The sequence below is a fragment of the Geotrypetes seraphini genome, chromosome 11 (assembly GCF_902459505.1).
Source record: "Geotrypetes seraphini chromosome 11, aGeoSer1.1, whole genome shotgun sequence".
NCBI lineage: Eukaryota > Metazoa > Chordata > Amphibia > Gymnophiona > Dermophiidae > Geotrypetes > Geotrypetes seraphini.
Window position 1 is genome coordinate 50,655,412 of NC_047094.1, and position 24,554 is coordinate 50,679,965.

At 43.3% G+C, this 24,554-nt stretch overlaps 1 protein-coding gene across 4 annotated transcripts in view; it reads right to left on the reverse strand.

Moving 5' to 3' along the window:
* Positions 1–24,554, reverse strand: part of CRAMP1 (cramped chromatin regulator homolog 1) — a 318,902-nt gene that overhangs the window by 69,206 nt on the left and 225,142 nt on the right. For all 4 annotated transcript variants that reach the window (XM_033963157.1, XM_033963155.1, XM_033963154.1 and 1 more), the window contains exon 20: positions 17,834–17,979. In XM_033963157.1, coding sequence (XP_033819048.1) covers positions 17,834–17,979 — 146 coding nt within the window. The remainder of the gene's footprint in view (positions 1–17,833; positions 17,980–24,554) is intronic.

A 24,554-nucleotide genomic window follows, 5' to 3' on the forward strand; every position in this document is an offset into this window, starting at 1 on the left:
CTTAGAAACATATCTCAAAGAAGTAATGGCCACCAGGAAAACTGCCTTGAGAGTACAGTCCTTCAACGAGCAGGAACCCAGGGGCTCTCAATGCACTAGCATAGACAAAACCAGACTGAAATCCCAGACTGGAACCGAAGGCCACACTGGAGGTCAAAGCAATTTAGCCACCCTCAAAAAGCGAACCAGGTCCGGAAAAGAAGTTAAATGCTTACCCTGCAGCAAACCGCGAAACACAGACAAAGCTGCAAGCCAGAACAGGCCAGGCCATCCTGCAAGAACTTCAAGATGAGAGGGAAAGAGGCGCGAAAGGAAACCACTCCTGGAAAAGCGGAGACTTAGAGGGGATATGATAGAAACTCATAAGATCATGAAGGGTATAGTGAAGGTAGAGAGGGACAGATTCTTCAGACTAGCAGGGGCAGCAAAAACTAGAGGGCACTCAAAAAAATCGAAGGGAGATAGGTTCAGAACAAATGCTAGGAAGTTCTTCTTCACGCAGAGGGTGGTGGTAGAGCAGAGTACGACTTTGGGGTTCAAAAGGGGATTGGATGAGTTCATGAAGGAAAAGGGGATCCATGGGTACAATTAGAGGGTTACTATTCAGTACAGAAGGCTGTAAAGTAATAGATCACTACAGGTCATTGACCTGGGGGGCCACCGCGGGAGCGGACTGCTGGGCGTGATGGACCTATGGTCTGACTCAGCAGAGGCAATGCTATGTGCTTATGCATGTGCAGCACACTATTCTTCAAAAATACACTAAACCTGCACATAAGCCCGAGAAACAGAAAGCCACCAGGACCACAAGAAAGTGGAGATCACGTTAACTGAATAACCTTTCTTACCTAGAGAAGAGCCAAGCCTTAAGACAAAAGGTACCCGGATCGAACATTGGAATGTGGCCCTGAGTCAGAAGATCGGCCGAGAGGGGCAGTAATAGAGGATCTGCCACGAGAAGACGAACTAGATCTGCGTACCACAGGCACCTGGGTCAGTCCAGAGCCACCAGGATCACGTGGCCGGGGTGACGAACAATGCGAAGATGGACTCTGCCCACCATTGGCCATGGAGGAAACATGTACAGGAGGCCTGGCGTTGGCCAAGGCTGTACCAGAGCATCTAGCCCCTCGGCGTGAACATCCCTGCGCCAACTGAAGAACCATGGTGCTTTGGCGTTGAAATTCGTGGCCATCAGGTCCATGACCGGCAACCTCCAAAACTGCACAACCAACTTGAAGGCTGCGGGACTGAGACACTACTCTCTGGGATCTAGCACGTGACGACTGAGGTATTCCACCTGGACATTCTCCACTCTTATTATGTGGGAAGCCAATATGTTCTGAAGATGAGTCTCTGCCCACACCATGAGCAGAGCAGCTTCCTGCTCCACCAAACGATTCTTGGTTCCCCCGATGATTGAGAGAAACCAAACAGACTTGCCCGTCAACAACGTCTGGAACAGTCGCAATGCCAGCTGGATGGCTCTGGTCTCCAGAACATTGATCAACCAAGATGCCTCCTCCGGAGACCAGCTGCCCTGAGCTGAGCGACCGAGACACTGAGCTCCCCAACCGAGGAGACTGGCGTCCGTGAGAAGCACGGGGGCTGTCCACTGAGGCTGATCAAGACTCACTCCCTGCACCAGGATTGGAAGACTAGCCACCACCGGAGACTGAAACGAACTAACCCCCAAAGAGGAACAGGAGAGTCCAAATCGTGCACCTGGGTGACCACTACTGAAGCAGAGCATGCTGAAGTGGGTGCATGTGAGCCCGGGCCCACTGAACCACGTCCAGGGAAGTCACCATCGACCCCAAGACCTGGAGAAAAATCTGCGCCCGAGGACACCGGGAAACCATCAGAAGACGAATCTGCGACTGCAATTGACCACTCGGTCCTCTGGCAGAAGACCTTCCCCAAGCTGATGTTGAAAAGAACCCCAAGGTACTCCAGGCGCTGAGACGGAGTCAACTGGCTCTTGACTACTGCAGGAACTCCACAACTCGAGCCGTAACTCAGGAACTCTCCTGAAAAGACTTTGTTCGGATCAACCAGTTGTCCAGATAGGGATGAACCAGAATGCCCTCCTTGAGCAAGGCTATCGCTATGACCACCATAATCTTGGTGAATGTCTGAGGAAGCACACAAAACTGATAGTGCCGTCTCAAGATCGCAAAGCGAAGGAACCACTGATGGGAGGCGCGAATTGGAACATGCAAATAGGCCTCTGTCAGATCCCCTGCCAAAATGATAGAACTCAGGGTCTCCATGAGAAAAGACAGAACTCGCAGAGCCTGATGACCCCTTCAGATCCAAGATGGGCCGAAAAGTCCCCTCTTTCTTGAGCATCTTGAAGTAAATCGAATACCGGCCAAAGCCACACTCCTGTGGAGGCACGGACACTACTGCTTTGAGATCTAGCAATCTTTGAAGTGTCTGGCGAAAGGCCCGCTTCTTCAATGCCGCCTGACAATGAGAAGTGAGAAAGTGATCTGGCAAGGCGTGGGAAATCTCCAGTCCCGAATCACCTCCAGGACCCACTGATCTGTTGTGATCTCGGCCCACCCCTGGTAAAAGTCTCACAACAGAGCGCCCACTGGAACCAAGGGAGGAGCCAGCAAGGAGTCATTGCGCAGGATGGGTGGCGGGGGACACGTGGAGGAATCACATCCCCCCCCAAAAAGACTGCATATGCTAAAAAAAAAAAATGCCCCGGGGAGACCCAGAGGCATAAAAAGAAGCAGCCCCTTGGCCAGGGCAATATCTGTGGGAATCACACAAACGCTCCCAAATAATGCCACACTGCGCAGGTCGGTAGGCACAGTCTTCAGGAAAACAGGGCACCTTAGAGTCCATTAAGGTCTGAACCAACTTATCCAAATCCTCGTAAAACAAAAAAAGATCCCTGAAAGGAAAAATTTGTCAGCTTAGTCTTAGATGCCACATCTACCGACCAAGCCCGGAGTCACAAGGTACGACAAGCAGCCACCCCGAGAGCCATGGACTTGGCCGATGCCTGCAGCAGGTCATACATAGCATCAGAGATAAGAAGCACCCATCTCAATTTTGGCTACTTCCTGTTCCACCAAGGACCAGTCATCAGACTCACTGTCAAGGACACGCTCGGCCCACCGAAAACAAGCCCGAGCTACCAGACTGCCACACATCACTGCCTGGACAGCAAGGGCAGTGACATTAAAACTCAGCTTAAGGAGGGACTCTAACCTACATTCCTCAGAGTCCCTCAAGGCTGAGCCACCCTCAACATTATTTCCCTGACCGTCAGTGGCTGGGGAATCCCTGTGCCAGTGGCAAGGAAAGCCCAGGCTTCCCTGCTGTTAGCTGCTGGCATGTAAGGCACTCAAGAAGGGGATCCCTGGATGCCAGCACCCGAAGCCAACGATGATTCCTCTTCGTAGCAGACGGTATACTGCAAGCACAGGCCAGCCGCATCGACCTCGCGTCTGGAGCACAATGAGTACTTTTTCCTTTTAAAAGTGCTCATTGCACAATATGCTAGGATGTAAGGCTTATAGGTCAAAAAATGCTTAATAGAAAAATATATACTGTAACACCGTTAGGGGTAGGATACCTTCTATACCACGAGTGCTTATACTATAAAGTCTTCAGGCCCTCAGATGTGCCACCAGAAGCTCAATATATCTTCATAGCAACTGGCTTTATGCCCCCTATCGTCATCGGGTCTATTTAATATTTTAGTGTGCAATGCTTGATAAACTTATTTTTATGTTTTCAATAAATAATCATAAATAGTTTTAAATGAAGTGTTAAACTTAACTTGGGTGGTTTAGCCAAGAGGGACAGAGTATGCCAACATGTTTCACCCTGTTCAGGTTTCCTCAGGGCACAATCCCTCAAAATTATGTTGCTCTTCACGACGTGGCCACCCGAATTGTGATCTAGCTAGCAGAGAAGCCAACCAGGGGAGGTGGGTGGATTGTGAGAATAGCTGCCTGCTGTCCCTGGATAACACCTGTTACGGTAAGTAACTGTGCTTTATTCCAGGACAAGCAGGCAGCCTATATTCACATGTGGGTGACCTCCAAGCTAACCAGAATGGGATGGTGGGAGTGTTGGCAATTTAGGAGAATAAATTTTTTAATACTGTTTGGCCAAACTGTCCATCCCGTCTGGAGAAAATATCCAGACAGTAGTGAGAAGTGAAGGTATGAACCGAGGACCAAGTAGCAGCCTTACAAATTTCCTCAATAGGAGTTGATCTGGGGAAAGCAATTGAAGCTGCCATAGCTCTAACTTTGAGGTCCCAAACCACAGGAGGCAGTTTGAGAGGAGGTTTGACATTGAAATGTCCTTTCATGAATCTGGAAACCACCGGATGAGCAGAGAGGGGTTTCCCTTCAATAGGCTGATGAAAAGCCGCAATTGCACTGAGATGGACTCGGATAGATGTAAACATGAGGCCAGAATTGGATAAGTGCAAAAGGTAGTCCAAAACAGAAGATAAGGAGGAATGCTGAGGCTCCTTATGATGAGAAAAACACCACATAGAAAATCTAGTCCATTTTTGGTGATAGCGTTGTCTAGTGGTAGGCTTCCTAGAAGCTTCTAAAACATCTCTTACAGATTGAGAAAACTGAAGAGGGGTTATGTTGAGAAGTACCAAGCTGTCAGGTATAGAGACTGCAGGTTGGTATGAAGCAGAGATCCTTGACTCTGTTTAAGCAGAGAAGGAAAAACTGGTAGAAGGTATGGCTCCCTGCTGCTGAGTTGAAGTAGAAGGGAGTACCAAGGTTGTCTCGGCCACCGAGGAGCAATTAGAATCATGGTGGCATGATCATTCTTCAACTTGGACATGAGTCTTGAGAATGAGAGGAAATGGAGGGAATGCATATAGGAAGAGATTCATCCATTCCAGAAGAAAAGCATCTGCCTCGAGGCGATGAGGAGAGTACATCCTGGAGCAGAACTGAGGCAGTTTGTAGTTGTGGGGAGCTGCAAAGAGGTCTATCTGACGTGTTCCCCACTGTGAGAAAATGTGATGAAGAGGCGAGGAATGGAGTGTCCATTCGTGAGGTTGCAGAAGATGACTCAAGTTGTCCGTCAAGCAATTCTTCGCCCCTTGAATGTAGACAGCTTTGAGGAAGGTGTTGTGGCAGATTGCCCAATCCCAAACCTTCAGAGCTTCTTGAGAAAGGGAGGCAGACACTGTCCCTCCCTGTTTGTTGACATAATACATGGCGACTTGGTTGTCCATCCAAATGAGGACTACTTGGTCGTGAAGATGTTGAAAAGCGTTGAGAGCTTTGAGGATCACTCTGAGTTCCAACATATTGATATGACACTGACAATCTGTACTGGTCCAGAGGCCTTGAGTATGGAGACCATCGAGATGAGCGCCCCAAGCGTAGGTCGAAGAGTCTGTCGTGATGACCTTCTGATGGGGGAGGCATTTGAAAAAGCAAGCCTCTGGAAAGATTGGAAGAGAGCATCCACCAACAGAGAGACTGCTTCAATGAAGTAGTGACTGTTATGTGTTGAGAAAGTGGATCGCAAGCCTGCGTCCATTGAGATGCCAGGGTCCACTGAGGAATTCTGAGGTGAAGTCTGGCAAAAGGAGTCACGTGTACTGAAGAGGCCATGTGACTTAGGAGTACCATCATGTGTCTAGCTGAGATGGTAGAGCGGGAAGACACTGTATGACAGAGTTGAAGAAGAGCTTCCAGTCGTTGTTGTGGGAGGAATGCTCTGAGTTGGACAGTGTCCAGAATAGATCCAATGAATTGTAGATTCTGTGAGGGCTGAAGTTGAGATTTGGGAAAGTTGATTTTGAATCCCAAACTTTGTAGGAATCAGATAGTCCGTTGGGTCGCTACAATAACCCCTTGAGATGTTGAATATTTGATGAGCCAGTCATCGAGGTAGGGAAATACCTGAAGACCATGGTTCCTTAGAGATGCTGCTACCACTACCAGGCACTTGGTGAACACTCTGGGAGATGAGGCCAGGCCGAAGGGTAGTACTCTGTATTGATAATGCAAATTCCCCACCCGAAATCTGAGATATTGACAGGAGGCCGGATGAATGGGGATATGAGTGTAGGCCTCCTTGAGATCCAGAGAGCATAACCAGTCGTTCTGCTCGAGAAGGGGATAAAGGGATGCCAGGGACAACATTCAAAACTTTTCTTTGACTAGGAATTTGTTGAAAGCCCTGAGATCCAGAATGGGCCGCAGATCGCCCGTCTTCTTCGGAACAAGGAAGTAACTGGAATAAAAACCCCTGTTCTGCTGTTCCAAGGGAACTGGTTCGATGGCATGGAGACGAAGCAGAGCTTGAGCTTCCTGAAAAAGAAGGGCGGTCTGGGAAGGATTGAAAGGATATTCTCTTGGAGGAAGCTCTGGTGGAACCTGAGTGAAATGAAGAGAGTATCCTTCCCTGATGATTGGCAGCACCCAGAGGTCGGATGTAATAGTCATCCATCGGTGATAAAAATGATGGAGATGACCTCCTATAGGGGGAAAAGAAGACAGAGTCAGAACGGTGGAGGTTATGCTCTGTTTTAAATAGTCAAAAAGGCTGAGTAGCCTTAGATGCCGCAGAAGGTTGAGGTTTTTGTTGCTTCGGAGACTGCTGTTTTTTAAGAGGAAGGCGAGTGTAAGGAGCCGTCCTCGGAGCAAAACGCTGTTGATAGATAGGAGCAGGGCATGTAGGTTTCGCAGGAGCTGGCTTTGGCTTAGGTCTGACAATAGAGGCAAAGGATTTTTCATGGTCAGACAATTTCTTGGTGGCTGCCTCGATAGATTCATCAAAGAGGTCATTGCCCTCACAAGGAATATTAGCTAAGCAGTCCTGAAGATTAGAGTCCATGTCAATGGTATGAAGCCAGGCAAGCTGACGCATAGCTACAGAGCAAGCAGCTGCCTGGGCAGACAACTCGAAGGCATCATAAGATGACTGGAGGAGATGAAATCGGAGTTGAGATAAAGAAGCATCCAAATAAGTCAAGAACTTTGGTAATAGAGAAATGAGGAACTCAAAATAAGTAATAAAATGGAAATTATAATTGAGGACTTTAGAGGACATCATGGTATTTTGATAGATGCGACATCCGAATTTGTCCATAGTTTTCCCTTCCCTTCCAGGAAGAACAGTGGTATAAACCTTGGAAGGATGGGACCTCTTGAAGGAGGACTCGACAAGCAGGGATTGATGAGATAACTATGAGTTGTGAAACCCTTTGCGATGTACAGTTTTATACCTAGAATCCAATTGCCTGGAACAGCTGGTATGGTATAAGGTGTCTCCAGGCATCGACCAAAAGTCTGAGACAAAAGCTTGTGAAGAAGAAGCTTAAGTGACTCTGCCAGAGGTTGAGGAAGATGCATGACTTCGAGGTACTCCTTAGAGTATTTGGAACCAGCATCTAATTGAAGATCCAAGTCCATAGCCATCTGACGAAGAAAAGATGAGAAAGATAGCTGATCCGCCAATGCTTTGCCTCGAGAAGGACTCGAGGACATCGAGGCAGCCTGGGTCGAAGATGAAGCTTCGGCAGGAAAAAAGGCATCAAAAAAATATGGAGATTTGGACGAGGCAATCGAAACCGCTGCATCCTCAAGGTTTGGAAGTGGAGACCTCGAACGAGGAATCGGTGGTCTAGTCGAAGTAGGGGTAGATCGAGGCTTAGTTGAAGAGGGTCGTTCTTTAGAAGAAAAATCATGCCTGGAAGTATTCCTCGATGAAGGTCTTGATCGTCGGTGAGAACTGTGCCTGGAAGCAGATCTCGAAGATCGAGGAGACTTCGCCTCGGAGACAGAAGCAGCCAATGGTACCAAAGAATGGATAGGACTGGAGGCTGTAGATCGAAGCTCCAGAGGTTTGGTGGAGGAACCTCGATGCACTCCCAAAGATTCTGCTCCTTGTATAGAGTGTGAGGATTCCTGCCGAAGCACTTACAAAGATTCTGCTCCTTGCTTCATGTGCTTGGATGCCAGACCAGACACTCACAGAGACTCTGCTCCCTTCAAAGAGTGTGTAAGCTCAGACTGAGGCAAAGCAAGTGGCTTGACCTCGCGGGAGTCTGCTGAATGCCCAGGCTGGATGAGAGGAAGCAGCTTTGGTCCCATATTAGTAAGGAACTGAATAAACTGCTTCTCCAACATGGTCTGGAAAGAAGCCGGCAAGGATGGATCCGCGTCTGAAACCGGACCACCTGCTATGGCTGGAGGTTCCACCGAGGCAGTGTAAATGTGCTTCGACTTAGAAGTCTTAGGCACTTTAAGCACTACCGCTGGAACTTTCTGCTGAGCTATCTGTCTTGAGGAAACAGGGGAAGATGCAGCAGGAGTCGTCGACGAAAGAGCCACTGCAAACGACAAAGGTCTGATAAGGCTCGAGGTGGAAGCAGTAGAAGCAGGAGGAGTCTCAGTCGAAGGTGAGGCTGAGGGCGCCTTCAAGGTCGAGGGATCGGAGGAAGAATCCATGCCGAACAGCTTCTCCACCAAAAGATGACAACGTTTAATGGCTCAAGGTTGAAGAATAGTACAGCGCTCGCACGACTTTGGTTGATGCTTAGGCCCAAGGCACTTGAGGCACCGACGGTGTGGTCCATAAGGGAAATTGCATGCTGGCACTGGCTACACTTCTTGAAAACCGTGGCAGGCCGGGACATAGGAATAAAAATAGCCGCCACAAGATCGAAGTCCTTGGTCTGCGGCCGAGCGGTCTGCCCCGGTAGACTGACGGAAGAATGAAAATTATTTTTTTTTTTTTAACTAGAAATAAAGTAAGAACAGCGATTTGTGAAGAAAATACAAACCGCGGTTCAGAGAAGGCACAAAGTAACAAAGTTAAACGCAGAAAGTCAAAGACGGATTTCTTGGCTCCGCAGAAAACTGAGAACTCACACCTATGCTGAGTGGGAAGGCACTCGCGCATGCGTGGTGTGGTCGACTCAAAACTTCTGGTTTCTTCAAGCAAGTCTGCTTATGAGGCGTCCGCATCCGGGCTCCGTCAATGACGTCACCCACATGTGAGAATAGACTGCCTGCTTGTCCTGGGATAAAAAGCAACAACAACGAACTGAAGGCTCCCTTCAGATCGACAGTGCCTCAGGATTTTTTTTTTCTGTCAGAACAAACTCCACTGGCTCTCTAAGCCACATGCCTTGCTGGTATTGGTGGCAAGGCTTACAGCTGAGGAACCTCTATAAAAAATTTTGGGGAGGAAATGGGGGGAGGGACTCAAATCATGACCCATCGGGTGTGACAACCCCGAGGTCAGATGGACCCTGGAAAGGGTCCCAAGATCAATCTGGCACCAAACAGGGACAAGAAAGCCACTAAACAACTTCCAACAGGCCTACACTAACCATTTTCAGGGAAGACTGGCACAGCTTACCACACCTGCAGAGACTGAGAACAGACTGGTTAGACTAGCTATTAGTATTACAGCCAAAGTTTTGTCTCAGTCTCCACCTGCTGGTCATGGTGAGTTATTACCCATCAGTGAACTGTAGCAGTCTGGAGAGATGCAAAAGAAATGGAAATTAGTTAACACATTTCCAGTTCTCATTTCTCTCTCAATTATGTCTCAACCCACGGGCCTGATCACTGTGATCTTCACACAGCACTAAACCGGAGCCTAAACTTTGATATTTTGATTTCCACTCTTTTTATTGATAACTTTCCTATTTTAAATGGAGTTCATTTTCTGAGCTTTTATTTTATTTTCTTTTTTTATTGTGATATGTATACTGCTCTGACCTATCTTATTCAGAAAGGGTGGGTATAGAAAATACAAAAATAAATACTCTTGTCTTTATAGAAGATTTGTGTCTGAGTAGGTTTAATTTATGAGACACTGCCTCTTAAAGGATCTTTAAATATAGCTGAATAATCTCCATAGATGTATTTATGGTTTAATGTAGTGTTTTGAAATAACCGGGTTTAAAATATATAAAGGGTCACCCATGATGCAGAAATCATTTTTAGGTATACATGAAGACATTTACTGTTAATAAGAGTAGCACAACTGTGCCAAATTTATACCCTGAATGCATGAGGAGAAAGGTCTCACTCATTGGGATGATAAATTTCACTCGCTGGGATTAGCCACCCTTGGCATCTCTGAAATTTTCCAGTTCTCTAAATCAACTGCAGATTGGCAGAAGTTTGTTTCTTTGTTTCTGCTGCTCTGCCTGTCCTCTATTGGCTCTGGCTGCTGATATCAAAAGGCTGTTGAAATCAGAAAGCAAATACTTCCTGTATCATGCAAGAAGAAATTACTCTCCTATTCTAACTCTTGTGCAGTGCAGATGGTCACAACCAACAGAGCACAGGCATATTTATTTTTTATCCTGTTCTCCCCAACGAGCTCAGAACTTAACGCTTTTTTTAAAGCAAGCAGCGTCAGCGGGAACTGCTTTTTCCCGCACCAGGACCAGCGGGCAGGCAGTTGGAGAGAGGCAGGAGCCTGATCCTGCGGGGAGTGCGAGCCGATCCGCCCCTCCCTCGAAACCAGCGGGGGCTTCTTTTTAAAGTGAGCAGCGTCAGCGGGAACTGCCTTTTCCCGCACCAGGACCTGCCTTTTCCCGCACCAGGACCAGCAGGCATTCAGTCGTACAGATCCATGGTGAGACCTCATCTGGAATATTGTGTACAATTCTGGAGACTACTTTACCAAAAAGATGTGCTAAGAATTGAGTCGGTACAACGAATGGCCACCAGGATGGTCTCGGGACTCAAAGATCTCCCATATGAGGAAAGGCTGAATAAATTGCAGCTATACTCGCTCGAGGAACGTAGAGAGAGAGGAGACATGATAGAGACGTTTAAATATATCACGGGCTGTATCGAGGTGGAAGATGATATCATCTTTCTTAAAGGGCCCTTGGCCACAAGAGGGCATCCGCTGAAAATCAGGGGTGGGAAATTTCATGGCAACACCAGGAAGTATTTCTTCACCGAAAGGGTGGTTGATCATTGGAATGAACTTCCGCTTCAGGTGATTGAGGCCAGCCGCATGCCAGATTTTAAAAGGAAATGGGATACACAGGTGGGTTCTCTAGGGAGGTAAAAATCAAGGGGGATAGGTCATTAGAGTGGGCAGACTTGTTGGGCTATGGCCCTTTTCTGCCGTCATCTTCTATGTTTCTATGTTTCATTCAAACTCCATAGAAACAAGATCAAGGAAAGAAAATTGAAAAAAAATAGAATGCTTTAGAACACCCACCCCAACTAAGTATGGTAATCTCAAGGGATATTACCTGAACACCCGTTCAGTAAGAAACAAAGCTCAAATACTATACGATTGGCTGGCGCAAACGAATCCCAACTTCCTATTTCTGACTGAAACATGGATGGTTTCAGACACCGATACGATTATGAAAGAAATATTACCCCAGGGTTACAAAATAATACTTCTATCTAGAAACTGGAAAAAAGGGGGTGGTATAGCGATAATTTTAAAAGAATCCTTTGATTTTAGCAAAATAGACTCAAAAACCACAAAAGACCTGGAAATATTAACATGCAAGGTCACCAACACCCAACTGGAAGAAGCATTAACCATGACACTATTTTACATTCCCTCAAAAAAGTGGACCAGTACTAGAGAAGAGTTCTTCGAATACCTCACTATTAGCACCCTAAAAGGAACGTACAACCTGCTACTGGGAGACATAAACGTTCACCTAGAGCAAGTGGAAAAACCAGATGTGATAGAAATTGACACTTTCTTAAAAACTCTCAGTTTCATAATACCAAAACCCAGAGAAAACACACAAAAAAGGCCACCAACTAGACATAGTTACCTTTTCGCAAAAAGAAATCCCTGACCCAAAGATCCATCATAGCGCAGGGGCCTGGGAAAAATGCATCTAGTCAGATCACTAAATATAATTTTGGTCTATATTGGCAAAAAAAAATCACTCCAACCAAAATATAAAAGAAAAAACCCTAAACCAACCACAATCACCAGAAGAGGAATTATAAATCCAATAGAATTCTGGGCCCACTACGAACTACAACCCAAAACTGAGGAAATACAGGACTTCCCAATTAGACAGGCAAAGTTTAGCAAAGAAGTGTTAGACCAAATAGCACCATTCCAAACATACAAAAAGAAAGAAAGGGAACTAAATGAATGGTTTGACTCTGAATTACTAATTCTAAAACAGGAACTAAGAAAACTAGAAAGAATCTGGCCAAAAACAAACAAAGAGGAAGACAAAATACACTGAAAACAAAAAATGCAAAAACTACAAAAATCTGATTAGAGAAAAACGAACAAAACACTATGCACAAAAAATAGGGACACCCAAAACAAATAGCAAAGAACTGTTCAAGTTGGTAAACAGACTAACAGACACTACTCAAATCCTGCTACGGGAAAACGAATCTATACCCTCGGCAGAAACCCTCGCCACTTTCTTCAACAACAAAATCTTAGACGTAAGAACGATCATACCTTCACCCTCACTCAACTTTGAATTCCAACTCGGACCCCATGAAAAAGAACCCAGAGTAGACATGCTCGGGAACTATTTTGAACCTCCAAACTGGCACCAATTTCTAACCCTGTTCAATAAATATACTAAATCAAACTGCCTACTGGACGAATGTCCTTCCAAGACCTTGAAAACAGCTACACTAGATTTTAAAAAGGATCTATTCAATTGGATAACAACCACTCTCACAGACGGAACATTTCACGAGGAAATGGGACACATACTGATCACACCCATCCCTAAAGATAAAAAAAACTCACTAGCCCTGAAAACCAACTACAGGCTCATAGCAAGCATCCCCTTATTTACCAAGCTACTTGAAGGATTGGTCAACTTGGAGCTAGTGAACTATCTAGACAAATTTAGCATACTCAATGAACACCAATCAGGATTCAGAAAAGGTTTTAGCACGGAGACAGTCCTAGCCTGAATCCTTAATCACCTATTCAGCTTATTCAGCAAAGGAACAAGTGCTCTGATTTTACAACTAGACTTCAACAGTGCTTTTGATCTTGTTGATCACGAAATAATGCTACATTGCCTAGATGCAATAGGAATTACAGGAAGAGTAAGGAACTGGATACAGGGTTTCCTAACTAAGAGATCATACCGTGTGGTTAGTGGTGAGACATACTCAAACTCCTGGAGAAACCCCTCGGGAGTACCACAGGGTTCACCACTATCACCTACACTATTCAACATTTACATATCATCCCTAGGACACTTACTGCAAAAGCTAAACTTGAACTACTACATATATGCAGATGACATTTCCATTTTAATCCCAGTGAACAGCATAACAAACGAAATCTCAGAATACATTTCTCATATTATGACCGAAATAGAACATTGGATAACCAACTTCAAACTGAAACTAAACACAGAAAAACCAAAAATCTTCCTTGCAAGCCCAACAGACAAAATTACCAAAACAATGCTACATATAAAAGATCATGACTACCGATTACTAAAACAATAAAAATATTGGGAGTCACATTAGACACACATTTGACAATGGATGAACACACGAATGTAGTAGTAAAAAAGTGCTTCCTAGCATTATGGAAATTAAAAAATACTTTGACCCATTATCATTTAGATTACTAGTGCAATCACTAGAGTGCAATCACTAGTGCTTTCTACACTGGACTATTGCAATATTGTTTATATAGGTATACCCAAAAAAACAGTGAGGAAACTTAGAATTGTTCAGAACGCAGCGGTCCGCTTGATATTTGGATTGAAAAAGGGCGACCATGTTAGCCCCTACTACTGGCTGCCATCCGAAGCACAAGTAATATTCAAGTTCTCTTGCATATGTTTCAAGCTGGTTTGGGGACTAACTCCCACATACTTGCTATCTCACTTCGTATTATACAGCCCTATAAGACAAACCAGAAACTGCAGTCTATTTGCATACCCAAGCATTACCAGCTGTAAATACAAAACCTTTCTGGATAGAACTTTTATGTACCAAGCAAACAAATAACAACACTGGCTAGACAACTACATTAATGGAGCTAGACTAACCTACGACGCTTTTAGAAAAATCATAAAAACTGCCTTATTCGACAGATATATCACCTAAACAGTAACTACACCAAACACTAAATCCAATTCTATTATTTCTAACATGTCCCCTCTGAAATTCTTAACAAACTATATACAGTAAAACCTTGGATTGCAAGTAACTTAGATTGCAAGTGTTTTGCAAGACAAGCAAAACATTTTATTAAATTTTAACTTGATATACAAGCAATGTCTTGCAATACAAGTACATACAGTATACATATCACAACTGAGTCGATGGTTCTTCTCTTTCTGATGCTGCAAGAGTGTAGTGACTATTCTAAACGAGTAAAGTCTTGCAATACGAGTACATACAGCATACACGCTTTACATCATCCCAACTGTGTTGATGGTTCTTCTCTTTCTGATGCTGCGGGAGTGTAGTGACTGTTCTAAACGAGCAAAGTTTTGCAATACGAGTATATATAGTATACACGCATCACATCATCTCAATTGAGCCAATGGTTCTTCTCTCTCTGACGCTGCAGGACTGTAATGACTGTTCTAAATGAGCGAGGTCTTGCAATACAAGTACGTGTAGTATTTTGTATTAACGTTTTTGGGTTGTGGAACGAATCGTCTGAGTTTCCATGATTTCTTATGAGGAAATTTGCTTTGATATACGAGTGCTTTGGATTACAAGCATGCTTCTGGAACGAATTATGCTCGCAAACCAAGGTTTTACTGTATTGTAATTCTCTGCATTTAAGATTCTGCATTCTGTAATTTCACTGACTGTCTGCATATTGTAACTCGCTGATTGTCCAGCTCTCTTAAATGTGAACCACTTAGAAGTCGCATGATTATGGCGGTATAGAAGAATAAAGTTATTATTATTATACAGTTAACATGTTATAATTTGCCATAGTTATAGTACAAGTATTTTTGATACAAGTTTTTACCCAACTCGACACATACTAAGGATATAGATAGTAGTTGGAGGAATGAAGCAAACTCCCTGCTGCTCTGCAGTACATTTAAAGGGACGGGAGAGGCAATAACAAGGGCTGATGCTGGCAGATGTTGGGCTTGCTGAAGGGGGCTTACACTACAGGAGCTGGGAAAAAGGTCTGATGCTGAGGCTGGGAAAAGGGGGTTTGAAGCTAGCCCAGGGACTGGTAGAAAAGGCAGATGCTAAGGGATTGGTATGCTGGGCCTAAAAGAAGGTTGATAAGGGCAAGAGATTAGCAGATAAAAGAAGGGGCTTGGGGCTTGAATATGAGTCCAGTCTGATGGAAGGAGGGGGCTAGAGGTTGAGGCAGAAATTGAGGATGGGCAATGGCAGAGGGTGAGAAGAGGCTCAGAACGTACTATTTGGGTTTCTGCTAGGTATTTGTGATCTAGATTGGCCACTGTGGAAAAAGGATACTGGGCTAGATGGACCATTGATCTGACCCATTATGGCTATTCTTATATTTTATTTTTTGCTAGGCTATGTTTAAGTTTTGCCTTTATATTGTGTTTACTCGTATATACATATACTCTTATACATATATTATATATTTCTTATTCTTTCTTTTTTAGGAACTTTTATTTAGATTGTGAGCCTATTTGGAACAGAGAGTGAAGTTCAATGTGCCTTTAATACAATATATACAAATTGTAATCCGTGGAATATAAATGTTAAAAATAAATAAAATAAAATTATGAGAAGTGAGAGTGGCGTGGACCAAAATGGAAGGATACAGGCAAGGAAGTGGTAAGAAGGGAAAAATATAGAAGGAGGGAGGGGTGAGAAGGGGGTTGACTGGAGGGAGGAATGAGGTGGGAAAAGAGAAGGATCTGGTGGGATGGAAAAGGATTCACAGGCTTTGGAAAGGAACAGATGAAAAAGAGAAATAAATAGGGCATGAGGAAACTGGGTGGCAGGTAAGAGAAATAAGAAAGCAGCTGGATACAAGTAAGGGTTGGATGACAGGTAAGGAGCTAGGGTTGATGAGAGAATGAGACCTAGAGGAAAACAAGTGCGGGCTAGGGGAGGAGTGAGAGTAGAAGATGGAGAGCTCATAGCTATGCAAGATGTGAAAATAGGGAAACTGGGAAACTGTAGACTAGAAGGTAAGAAAAGGGGAGAAAGAGGGGTAAAATCTAACTGTTGAGTGGAGGAAGACAGAAGAGAGGAATAAAGAAAAACAAAGGGGAATGACTAATGTCAGATACAGATGTAGGGAGGCAAGGAAGACAGGAGATGAAAGAAGAAATTAAAAAAAGACCCTGGAAAAGAATTTAGATGAAGATAACATAAGAAAAGTCAACAGGAGAGGCTGGGACCAAATAGATTAGTAAAATAAATTTCTCAGACAGCAAATGAAGAACACATTTATTTTCTATTAAGTGAATGGAATATAACAGCTTTTGAATATGCAACCTTGATAAACTTTATATTTAACAAAGTTACAGAAGAAAATACATTTGTTTCTTTAGTGCTGCATTGCATTCAGATTCGAGTTCCTATTTTTAGTTAGTGGCTGCTTATTCTGTAATTGAAGTTCAGTCTATATTCTGCAGGAGTGATAGAATTGAGGTACTTGTCTAGTGTTTAGTTTCTGTGTAGGGATTTGTAGCAGTCTTATTTTCCAGCAGGAAGTATATTCATATTGCTAGTCTAGAGTGCTGCCTTTCATAGGTAGGGTTGTCTTGGACATTATTATTAGATTATTGACAGACTGCTTAGTGTTTCTTTATTATGACAGGTTTTCCATATAAAAGTCTAGAGCTCTGAAGGGGTCTCCCCCATCCCAATCTGTGCACCTCACAACCTTGGGAGAGATGGTGTTATAGGGGCTCATCTTAATTCTTCTACCTGGAGCTCAGTCAATCCTAGCTACAACACTGGATAGGAAAATTAAAAAATAAAGGAAAATTCTACTGGTAACTGTGAATGAATGCTCATGAAGCCAGGCCCTGGCTCCAAATAAGCAGAAGGAATCTACCAGGTCAAAAATAATGTTCCAACTTTATTTTATTTGAAGTTTTCCTTGGAAAATAACTTCTTAATATGGGTTGTGTGTAGCTCATTCGTGAATTCCAGCTCATATCTGCTTAATCATTACAAATCATTTTTGAAAACTATATTTGTCTTTTTTATTTTTTTAACCCAGCTGTTTGCTCCAGCTCATTTGGGCCTTCTACTTATGCAAAACTAAGGACAGAAGCCTGGCATCATGAACCTTCACATTTGCATCTACCCTACTTTTTGACTCATTTCATACTAGAGAATGACACGGGGACACATTTTTCCCCGTCCTCGCAGAACTCAATCTCCCCGTCCCCGCAAGTTATCACTGTCCTTGTCCCTACCCTATTCCTGTAAGCTCTGCCTTAACCACATAAACCTTGAACACTTATGATTTTAAAGTGTTTGAGGCTTGTGCAGATGAGCACAGAGCTTTCAGGAATGGGGCAGGGACAGGAAAAGAACTCGGGACAGGATGGGAAAATGAGTTCTCACAGGGATGGGGAAAAATTTGTCCCCGTGTTATTCTCTGTTTCATACTACTTTTTAGTTATCATTGTAATGATAAACTTTGGCCAGAGGCCATGAACCATTTTCCTAGGGCTTGTAAACATTGCTCCTGAAGCATCTCTAGTCCTGGTAAATTCAGGGATTGGAAGACCTGAGCTATGATTTGAACTTGAATCCTACTGCATAGAAGTATAGTGTAATGACATGGAGCTGGCCCCAAATACAGGTTAACATCGGTGAGATAAATAATCGTGATTATGTATTAAATTAATGTTTAAAACAACAGAAATAACCTGGTCACACACCTCTGAAACATCTGCCAAAGAACGTGAGACAAATGAATCCCGTGAATTCCCATCCAGGAGACTGGGCCCAAGTAAAGATGTGCCACTTGCAGTTCCAGTGGGAGTTGGCAGCATCTTTCGTCCCTTTTCCGGGGAGATAAAACTAGCTGCAAAAAGAGAAGCCATTTAAATATACCTAGTCTAAATGTATTTGTAGTTTTTTTTCCTTTTAAGTCAAATTTTAATAACATTCTGAATAAAAAAAAACATCTTGTGATAGCACAGAATACTTAAGGAAAAAAAAAAAAGGAAAAACAATCCACAAAAATCCCGAAGGACTAAACTCACTAGTCCACAAAATTAGGGGAAGTGGATCTTCCGCAGTTAAAGGAAACAAAGAAACAATATATGATAGAGTTAATCAAATGATAACCAGTGCACATTAAGGACTATATTCTATAAACAGTGCTTTAAATTAGGTGCCTAATTTACCACCCCCTTTTATGAAGCCGTGTTAGGCTTTTTTTTCTTTTCTTTAATCGGCAGCTGGGGCAGTATTAGATCTGATGTTCATAGGAATTATATGAGTAACGGAGCTAATACCACCACGGCTGGAGTAAAAAACGCCTAACATGGCTTTGTAAAAAAGGGGGGGGTGTTAATTGGTAAAGCTATTTAAAAATTGTTAAAAAAAAAAAAATGTAGGTGCCCAGAAAAATGGCACCTTCATTGTGTCTATAGAGGCACCATAGAATGCCTAAGGTCAAAGTTGGCATGGATAACGCTGAAAACGACCTTAGGCATTCTAAGGTGCCTCCGTAGACATGATTTTCATCAAAGATAGGCACTGGAAATGTAGTCCTGTAAAAACCTGGCCTACATTTCTGGCGCTATCTTTAACAGTAGCTGCGATTCTGTAACTGGTGCATTTTAGGCAGCCACTGATAACGGTGCCTTTTATAGCATCCAGTCCTAATTCTATAGAAGAGATATAGTAGAAAACCAACCATCAGACATTTAGCAAATCTTAAAGAAGATTAATAAGCTGACGGCTCATAATAATATTGATATATTTCCTTACACATTTAGAAGAAAAATTGTGTCAAACAATTCTCCTAACTACAAGACATCTGGTCATAGCAGAAAGTTCTCTTTTTTTCTGGGTAACTCTAGAAACATCCTGGTAGATTCTAACCTTTAAATCATAAAATGAGGAATCCTTATAGTGAAGGAAAATTTTAGAAGAAAATCTCTAATGGAGTCTGCTAACAGAGCCCTATTAAAGAAAACAGCAGGAACAAGGTTTTCCTCAAGGGTAGCTTCCAACAAACCTGTGAGATTCAGCAAATCCATTGTCTTTTGAGTAATATGGGCCTTTCCAGTTGCAAATTCCTTCTTAAATCAGTGCTTACTAAACTTTTTTCAGCGTTGTTTCACTTCACACAGGCTCTCTATATTTCTCTAAAAACTCACAGCATTTATATAATTACTTTTTGCTATAATTCAATGTTCTATGTAAATAAGTGTGTTAAAGTGCTGTGCTCAGATCCGCACAGATCTGAGCAAAGCACTTTAACACACACACACTTATTTACATAGAACACTGAATTAAAGCAAATAGTAATTATATAAATGCTGTGAGTTTTTAGAAAAATATATAGAGCCTGTGTGAAGTGGAACAACATATTACTACTACTACTACTACTACTACTATTTATTTCTATAGCGCTGAAAGGCATACACAGTGCTGCACATTTTAACATACAATAGACAGTCCCTGCTCAGAAGAGCTTACAATCTAATTTAGACAGGACATTTCAGGGTTGGGGAGGTTATAGTGGGTATAGGTAGAATCACAGGAAAGTTTCATCACTATACGCCATATAGTTTGGATTGAAATCCCAAACTTTTTTCAGGCCATGACTCCATGGTCATGCCTGCAGCAATATCCCGACAACATGAATTCAGTCAGAACAATGTGCCTATGTACTACTTCCAGATTGGGATTCCAAAAAGCACAGTTACCTATCGTAACAGGTGTTATCCACTTCTCTATATTGTAAACCGCCTAGAAGTCGCAAGATTGTTGGCGGTATATAAGAATAAAGTTATTATTATTATTATTATTATTATTATTATCCAGGGACAGTAGGCAGATATTCTCACATGTGGGTAACCTCCAAGCTAACCAGAATGGGATAGTGGTGGTATTGGCCTTCTAGGAAAATAAATTTTGAAGTGCCCATCCCGTCTGGAGAAAGTCTCCAGACAGTAATGTGAGGTAAATGTGTGAACCGAGGACCAGGTGTGGCAGCTTTACCAATTTCCTCAATAGAGGTAGACCTAAGGAAAACTAAACTGTCATAGCTCTAACTTTATGGGCTGTGACACAACTCTCCAGTTGTAGAGTCAGCTTGAGCGTAACAGAACGATATGCAGGAAGCTAACCAGTTGGAAATCATTCTCTTGGAAATAGGATGCCCCAACTTGTTAGGATAATAGGATACGAAAAGTTGAGGAGATTCTCTATGTGGCTTTGTTCTGACAAGATAATAGACCAAAGCTTGTTTGCAATCCAGGGTATGAAGAGCCGCTTCTCCAGAGTGAGAGTGAGGCTTGGGGGAAAATACTAGAAGCACAATTGATTGATTGAGATGAAATTATGTGACAACTTTCAGCAGAAACTTAGGATGTGTACAAAGAACCACTTTATCATGGTGGAATACTGTGAAAGGTGTATCTGCCACTAATGCTTGAAGTTCACTGACTCTCCTTGGAGAAGTAAGTGAGATAAGAAAAACTATTTTCCATGTAAGATACTTGAGATGAGTCGTCGACATTAATGAAGCCTCCATTTAAACCAATCTGGAAAGAACAACATTAAGGTCCCAGACAACTGGAGGAGGTTTAAGAGGTGGTTTCACATTGAAAAGTCCCTTCATGAATCTGGAGACCAGCGGATGAGCAATGAGAGGTTTACTCTCCACTGGGTGGTGAAAAGCTTACATGGACTCTGATAGATGTAGACTTGAGTCCAGAATCAGACAAGTGAAGAAGATAATCCAGCACCCGTGAAGCTAAAATGGATTGTGGATTATGATGATGAAAAAGACACCAGAAGGAGAAACGAGTCCACTTCTGTTGATAACATTTTTGAGTAGCTGGTTTTCTGAAGGCTTCTAGAATAAGTATCACTGGCTTAGAAAGGCTAAGATCAGCAGTATTCCGGCCAAGAGATACCAATCTGTCAGGTGTAGAGACTGAAGGTTGGGATATAATAGTGCACCCTGACTCTGAGTAAGAAGAGATGGAAATATCAGCAGAGGCATTGGCTCCCTGGCACTGAGCTGAAGTAGAAGGGAAAACTAAGGATGCCTGGGCCACTGAGGAGCCATGAGAATCATGGTGGCAGACTCCTGCTTGACTTTGAAAAGAGTTTTTAGAATGAGAGGCGTAACACTACTCTTCAAAGAGACACCGAATACAGACATAAGCCCGAGAGGTGGAAATTCTATGAGATCTAAGAGAGTGGAGAGCACCTTATCTGAATATCCCTTCTTCCCAAGGTGAGCCCTTTCAAAAGCAAAGCCTGGAATGAACCATGGAATGGGAGCTTGAGACAGAAGAACACGTGAGAGGGGCAGCGAGAGGGGATCTGCCACTAGCAGACTAACCAGACACATTACATTAGTGATTTCTATACCGCCATTACCTTGCTGTTCAAGGCGGATTACATATGAATTGTCAGAACATTTAGAAGTACATAAGGAGTGGTCTGGACATTTTCTAAGTTGCTAAGTATTGCAGATGATGCTTGAGGTAGATCTAGTTGAATAGTAGGGTTTTTGTTTCTTTTTTGAAGGTTTTGTAGTCTGTGGTCGAGATCAGTAGATTGAAGAATTGGTGGTCCAGTTTTGCTGCTTGAGTGGCTAGAAGTTTGTCGTATAGCTTTTTTCGTTTGACGTTTTTGGTTGGAGGGTGCGTGAATGGTGTATGGGTTCTCCTGTGTCTGGTGGATTGATTTAGTCGGTTGTTCGAGTAGGCTGGGCTGTCTCCGTTTATGGCTTTAAACTAAACTAAACTAAACTTTAGGTTTGTATTCACAAAGCTCAACACAGTTAATAAGGGTTAGGGTTAGGGTAGAAAGGAACTCCAGTGAAGGGAAAAGACAAAATGAAGAGAAAATTTAGGACAGAGTAACCAGAGAGAGGAAGAGTTACATTTTTAAAAATAACCAGGTTTTCAGAAGTTTACGGAAGAGTTGGAGGGAGCTCAGATTCCTAAGAGGGGAGGTAAGGTTGTTCCAGAGCTCAGTGATTCTGAAAGGGAGGGAAGAACCTAGTTTTCCTACAAGGGAAACGCCTTTTAGAGAGGGAAAGGAAAGTTTCAGTTTTTGGGTAGATCTGGTGGAATTGGGGTTAGAGGAATTCCAAGAAAGAGGAATAAAAGGGGGGAGGATGCCATGTAGGATCTTGAAAGTAAGGCAGGCACATTTGAAGTGAACTCTGGAGATTATTGGAAGCCAGTGGATCTTGGACAAAAGTGGGGAGACGTGGTCGAATTTGCTTTTTGCGAAGATAAGCTTTAAATAGTAGGCAGTAGAATTTGAAGAATACTCTTGCTTGTATTGGGAGCCAGTGTGAGTCATGATATGCCTCTGTAATGTGGTTGTATTTTTTCAGTGAGTAGATAAGTCTTAGGGCTGTGTTTTGTAGTGTTTGTAGTTGTTTTATCATGGTTGTTGGGCAAGGGAGATATAGTATGTTGCAGTAGTCCATTTGATCTAGGACTAGGGATTGTACCACAAGTTGGAACTGTCTTTTGTTGAAAAATTTTCAAATTTGCCTTAGGTTTCACATGACTGTAAATGATTTTTTTTATTGTTTTGTTGATTTGTGGCTGAATGGTGCATCCTCTGTCTATCAGCACTCCCAGGAGTTTTAAAGTGGGTTGGACGGGGTATGAGATTGAGTTTATTACTAAGTTTGTTACAGTTGAGGTTTTGCTATTTTTGAGGAGGATGAATTTTGTTTTGTCAGGATTTTGTTTCAGCTTGTGTTCTTTCATCTATGTTGCTACTGTGTCAAGTGTTTTGTGTATTTGCCTGCCGTGGAGGGTGCTGGTTGGTCGAAAGGAAGTAGAATGGTGATGTCATCTGCATAGCTGTAGGAGGTGAGGCCTAGTTTGTCTAGGAAAGAGCTGAGGGAAGCAATGTATAGGTTGAAGAGTGTGTGAGATAGTGATGATCCTTGGGGTAGGCCGCAGGGATAAGACCATGGTTCTGATTTTTCTTTGTTTGTTTTAACTCTGTATGGTCTGGATTGTAGAAATCCTTTGAACCATGATAGTACCTTGTCAGTGATTCCTACTTAGTCTAGTATTTGCAGGAGGATGTCATGGTCTACCAGGTCAAAAGCTGCGGAGAGATCTAGTTGAATAATCAGCATTTTTTTTGCCTGTGCTGAGGTGTTGTCTAGCAGTGTCCATGAGTGATCCTAGTAGGGCAGGGGTGTCCAATGTCAGTCCTCGAGGGCCGCAGTCCAGTCGGGTTTTCAGGATTTCCCCAATGAATATGCATGAGATCTATTAGCATACAATGAAAGCAGTGCATGCAAATAGACCTCATGTATATTCATTAGGGAAATCCTGAAAATCCGACTGGACTGCGGCCCTCGAGGACCGACATTGGACACCCCTGTAGTAGGGTCTCAGTGTTGTAGTTGGTTCTGAAGTCATATTGTGTAGGGTGGAGTAAGTTGTGGTTTTCTAGGTATAAGGTTAGGACTTTAGCTACGAGGCCTTCCATTTGCTTGACATAAAGTGATATTGAAGCTATGGGTCTGTAGTTGGAGGGTTGATCTGTCAGCCCTTTGGGGTCTTTTAGGATCAGAGTGATGATGATTTCGCTGAGGTCTTGTGGGAAAAGGCCGTCTGTGAGTTAAGTTTGTATCCATTGCATAAGGAGGGTGCAAAATAGTGTACTGGAGGTTTTCAATAGGTATGGGGGACATTGGTTGAGGTCACAGGCTGCGTGGCTGTATTTATTATAGAGTTTGTTTAGGTCTGACCATTGTATAGGTGGGAAGTGGGACCAAGTTCTGAGGGGTGTTGTGATCTCTTCTAGGTGCATAGGTGTTCCATTGAAAATGGACCCAATAGTTGCGATTTTGTTTTTGAAGAATGCCGCTAGGAGGGTGGCTGAGGGCGGGAGTTGGGGGGGGGGGGGTCGTTATTGGTTAGGTAGGGTTTGGTGTCTGCAAGTTCTTTTAGTAGTTGGGAAAACTTTTTTGTGTCTTGGGATTCTTCTCCTATTTGCTTTGTGTAGTATGTCTTTCTTATTTTCTTTCAGTTTTTGTTTGTATTTTTGTTTTCGTTTTTTCCATGCTGTTTTTATGGAATCTTGACTGTTTTTTTCTCCATTTTCTTTCTAGTTGTCTGCATTGTCTTTTGAGCAGGAGTAGTTCGTTGTCGAACCATTTGTCTGGGCCAGGCCTGGGCCACGAGAATCACCTAGCCTGCATGCGGGGTAATCTGAATTCTGGCCACCAGAGGCCATGGAAGGAAAGACATACATAAAATCCAAGCCTACACTAGAGCTAAGTCTGCCCTAGAGCATCCAGCCCCTCACCATGGCAATCCCTGCTGCGACTGAAGAACTGCAGCACTTTGGCATTGACACTCGTGGCAAGAGATCCATGATCAGCCAACCCCAGGACTAAACAATCAACTCGAGGGCTTCTAG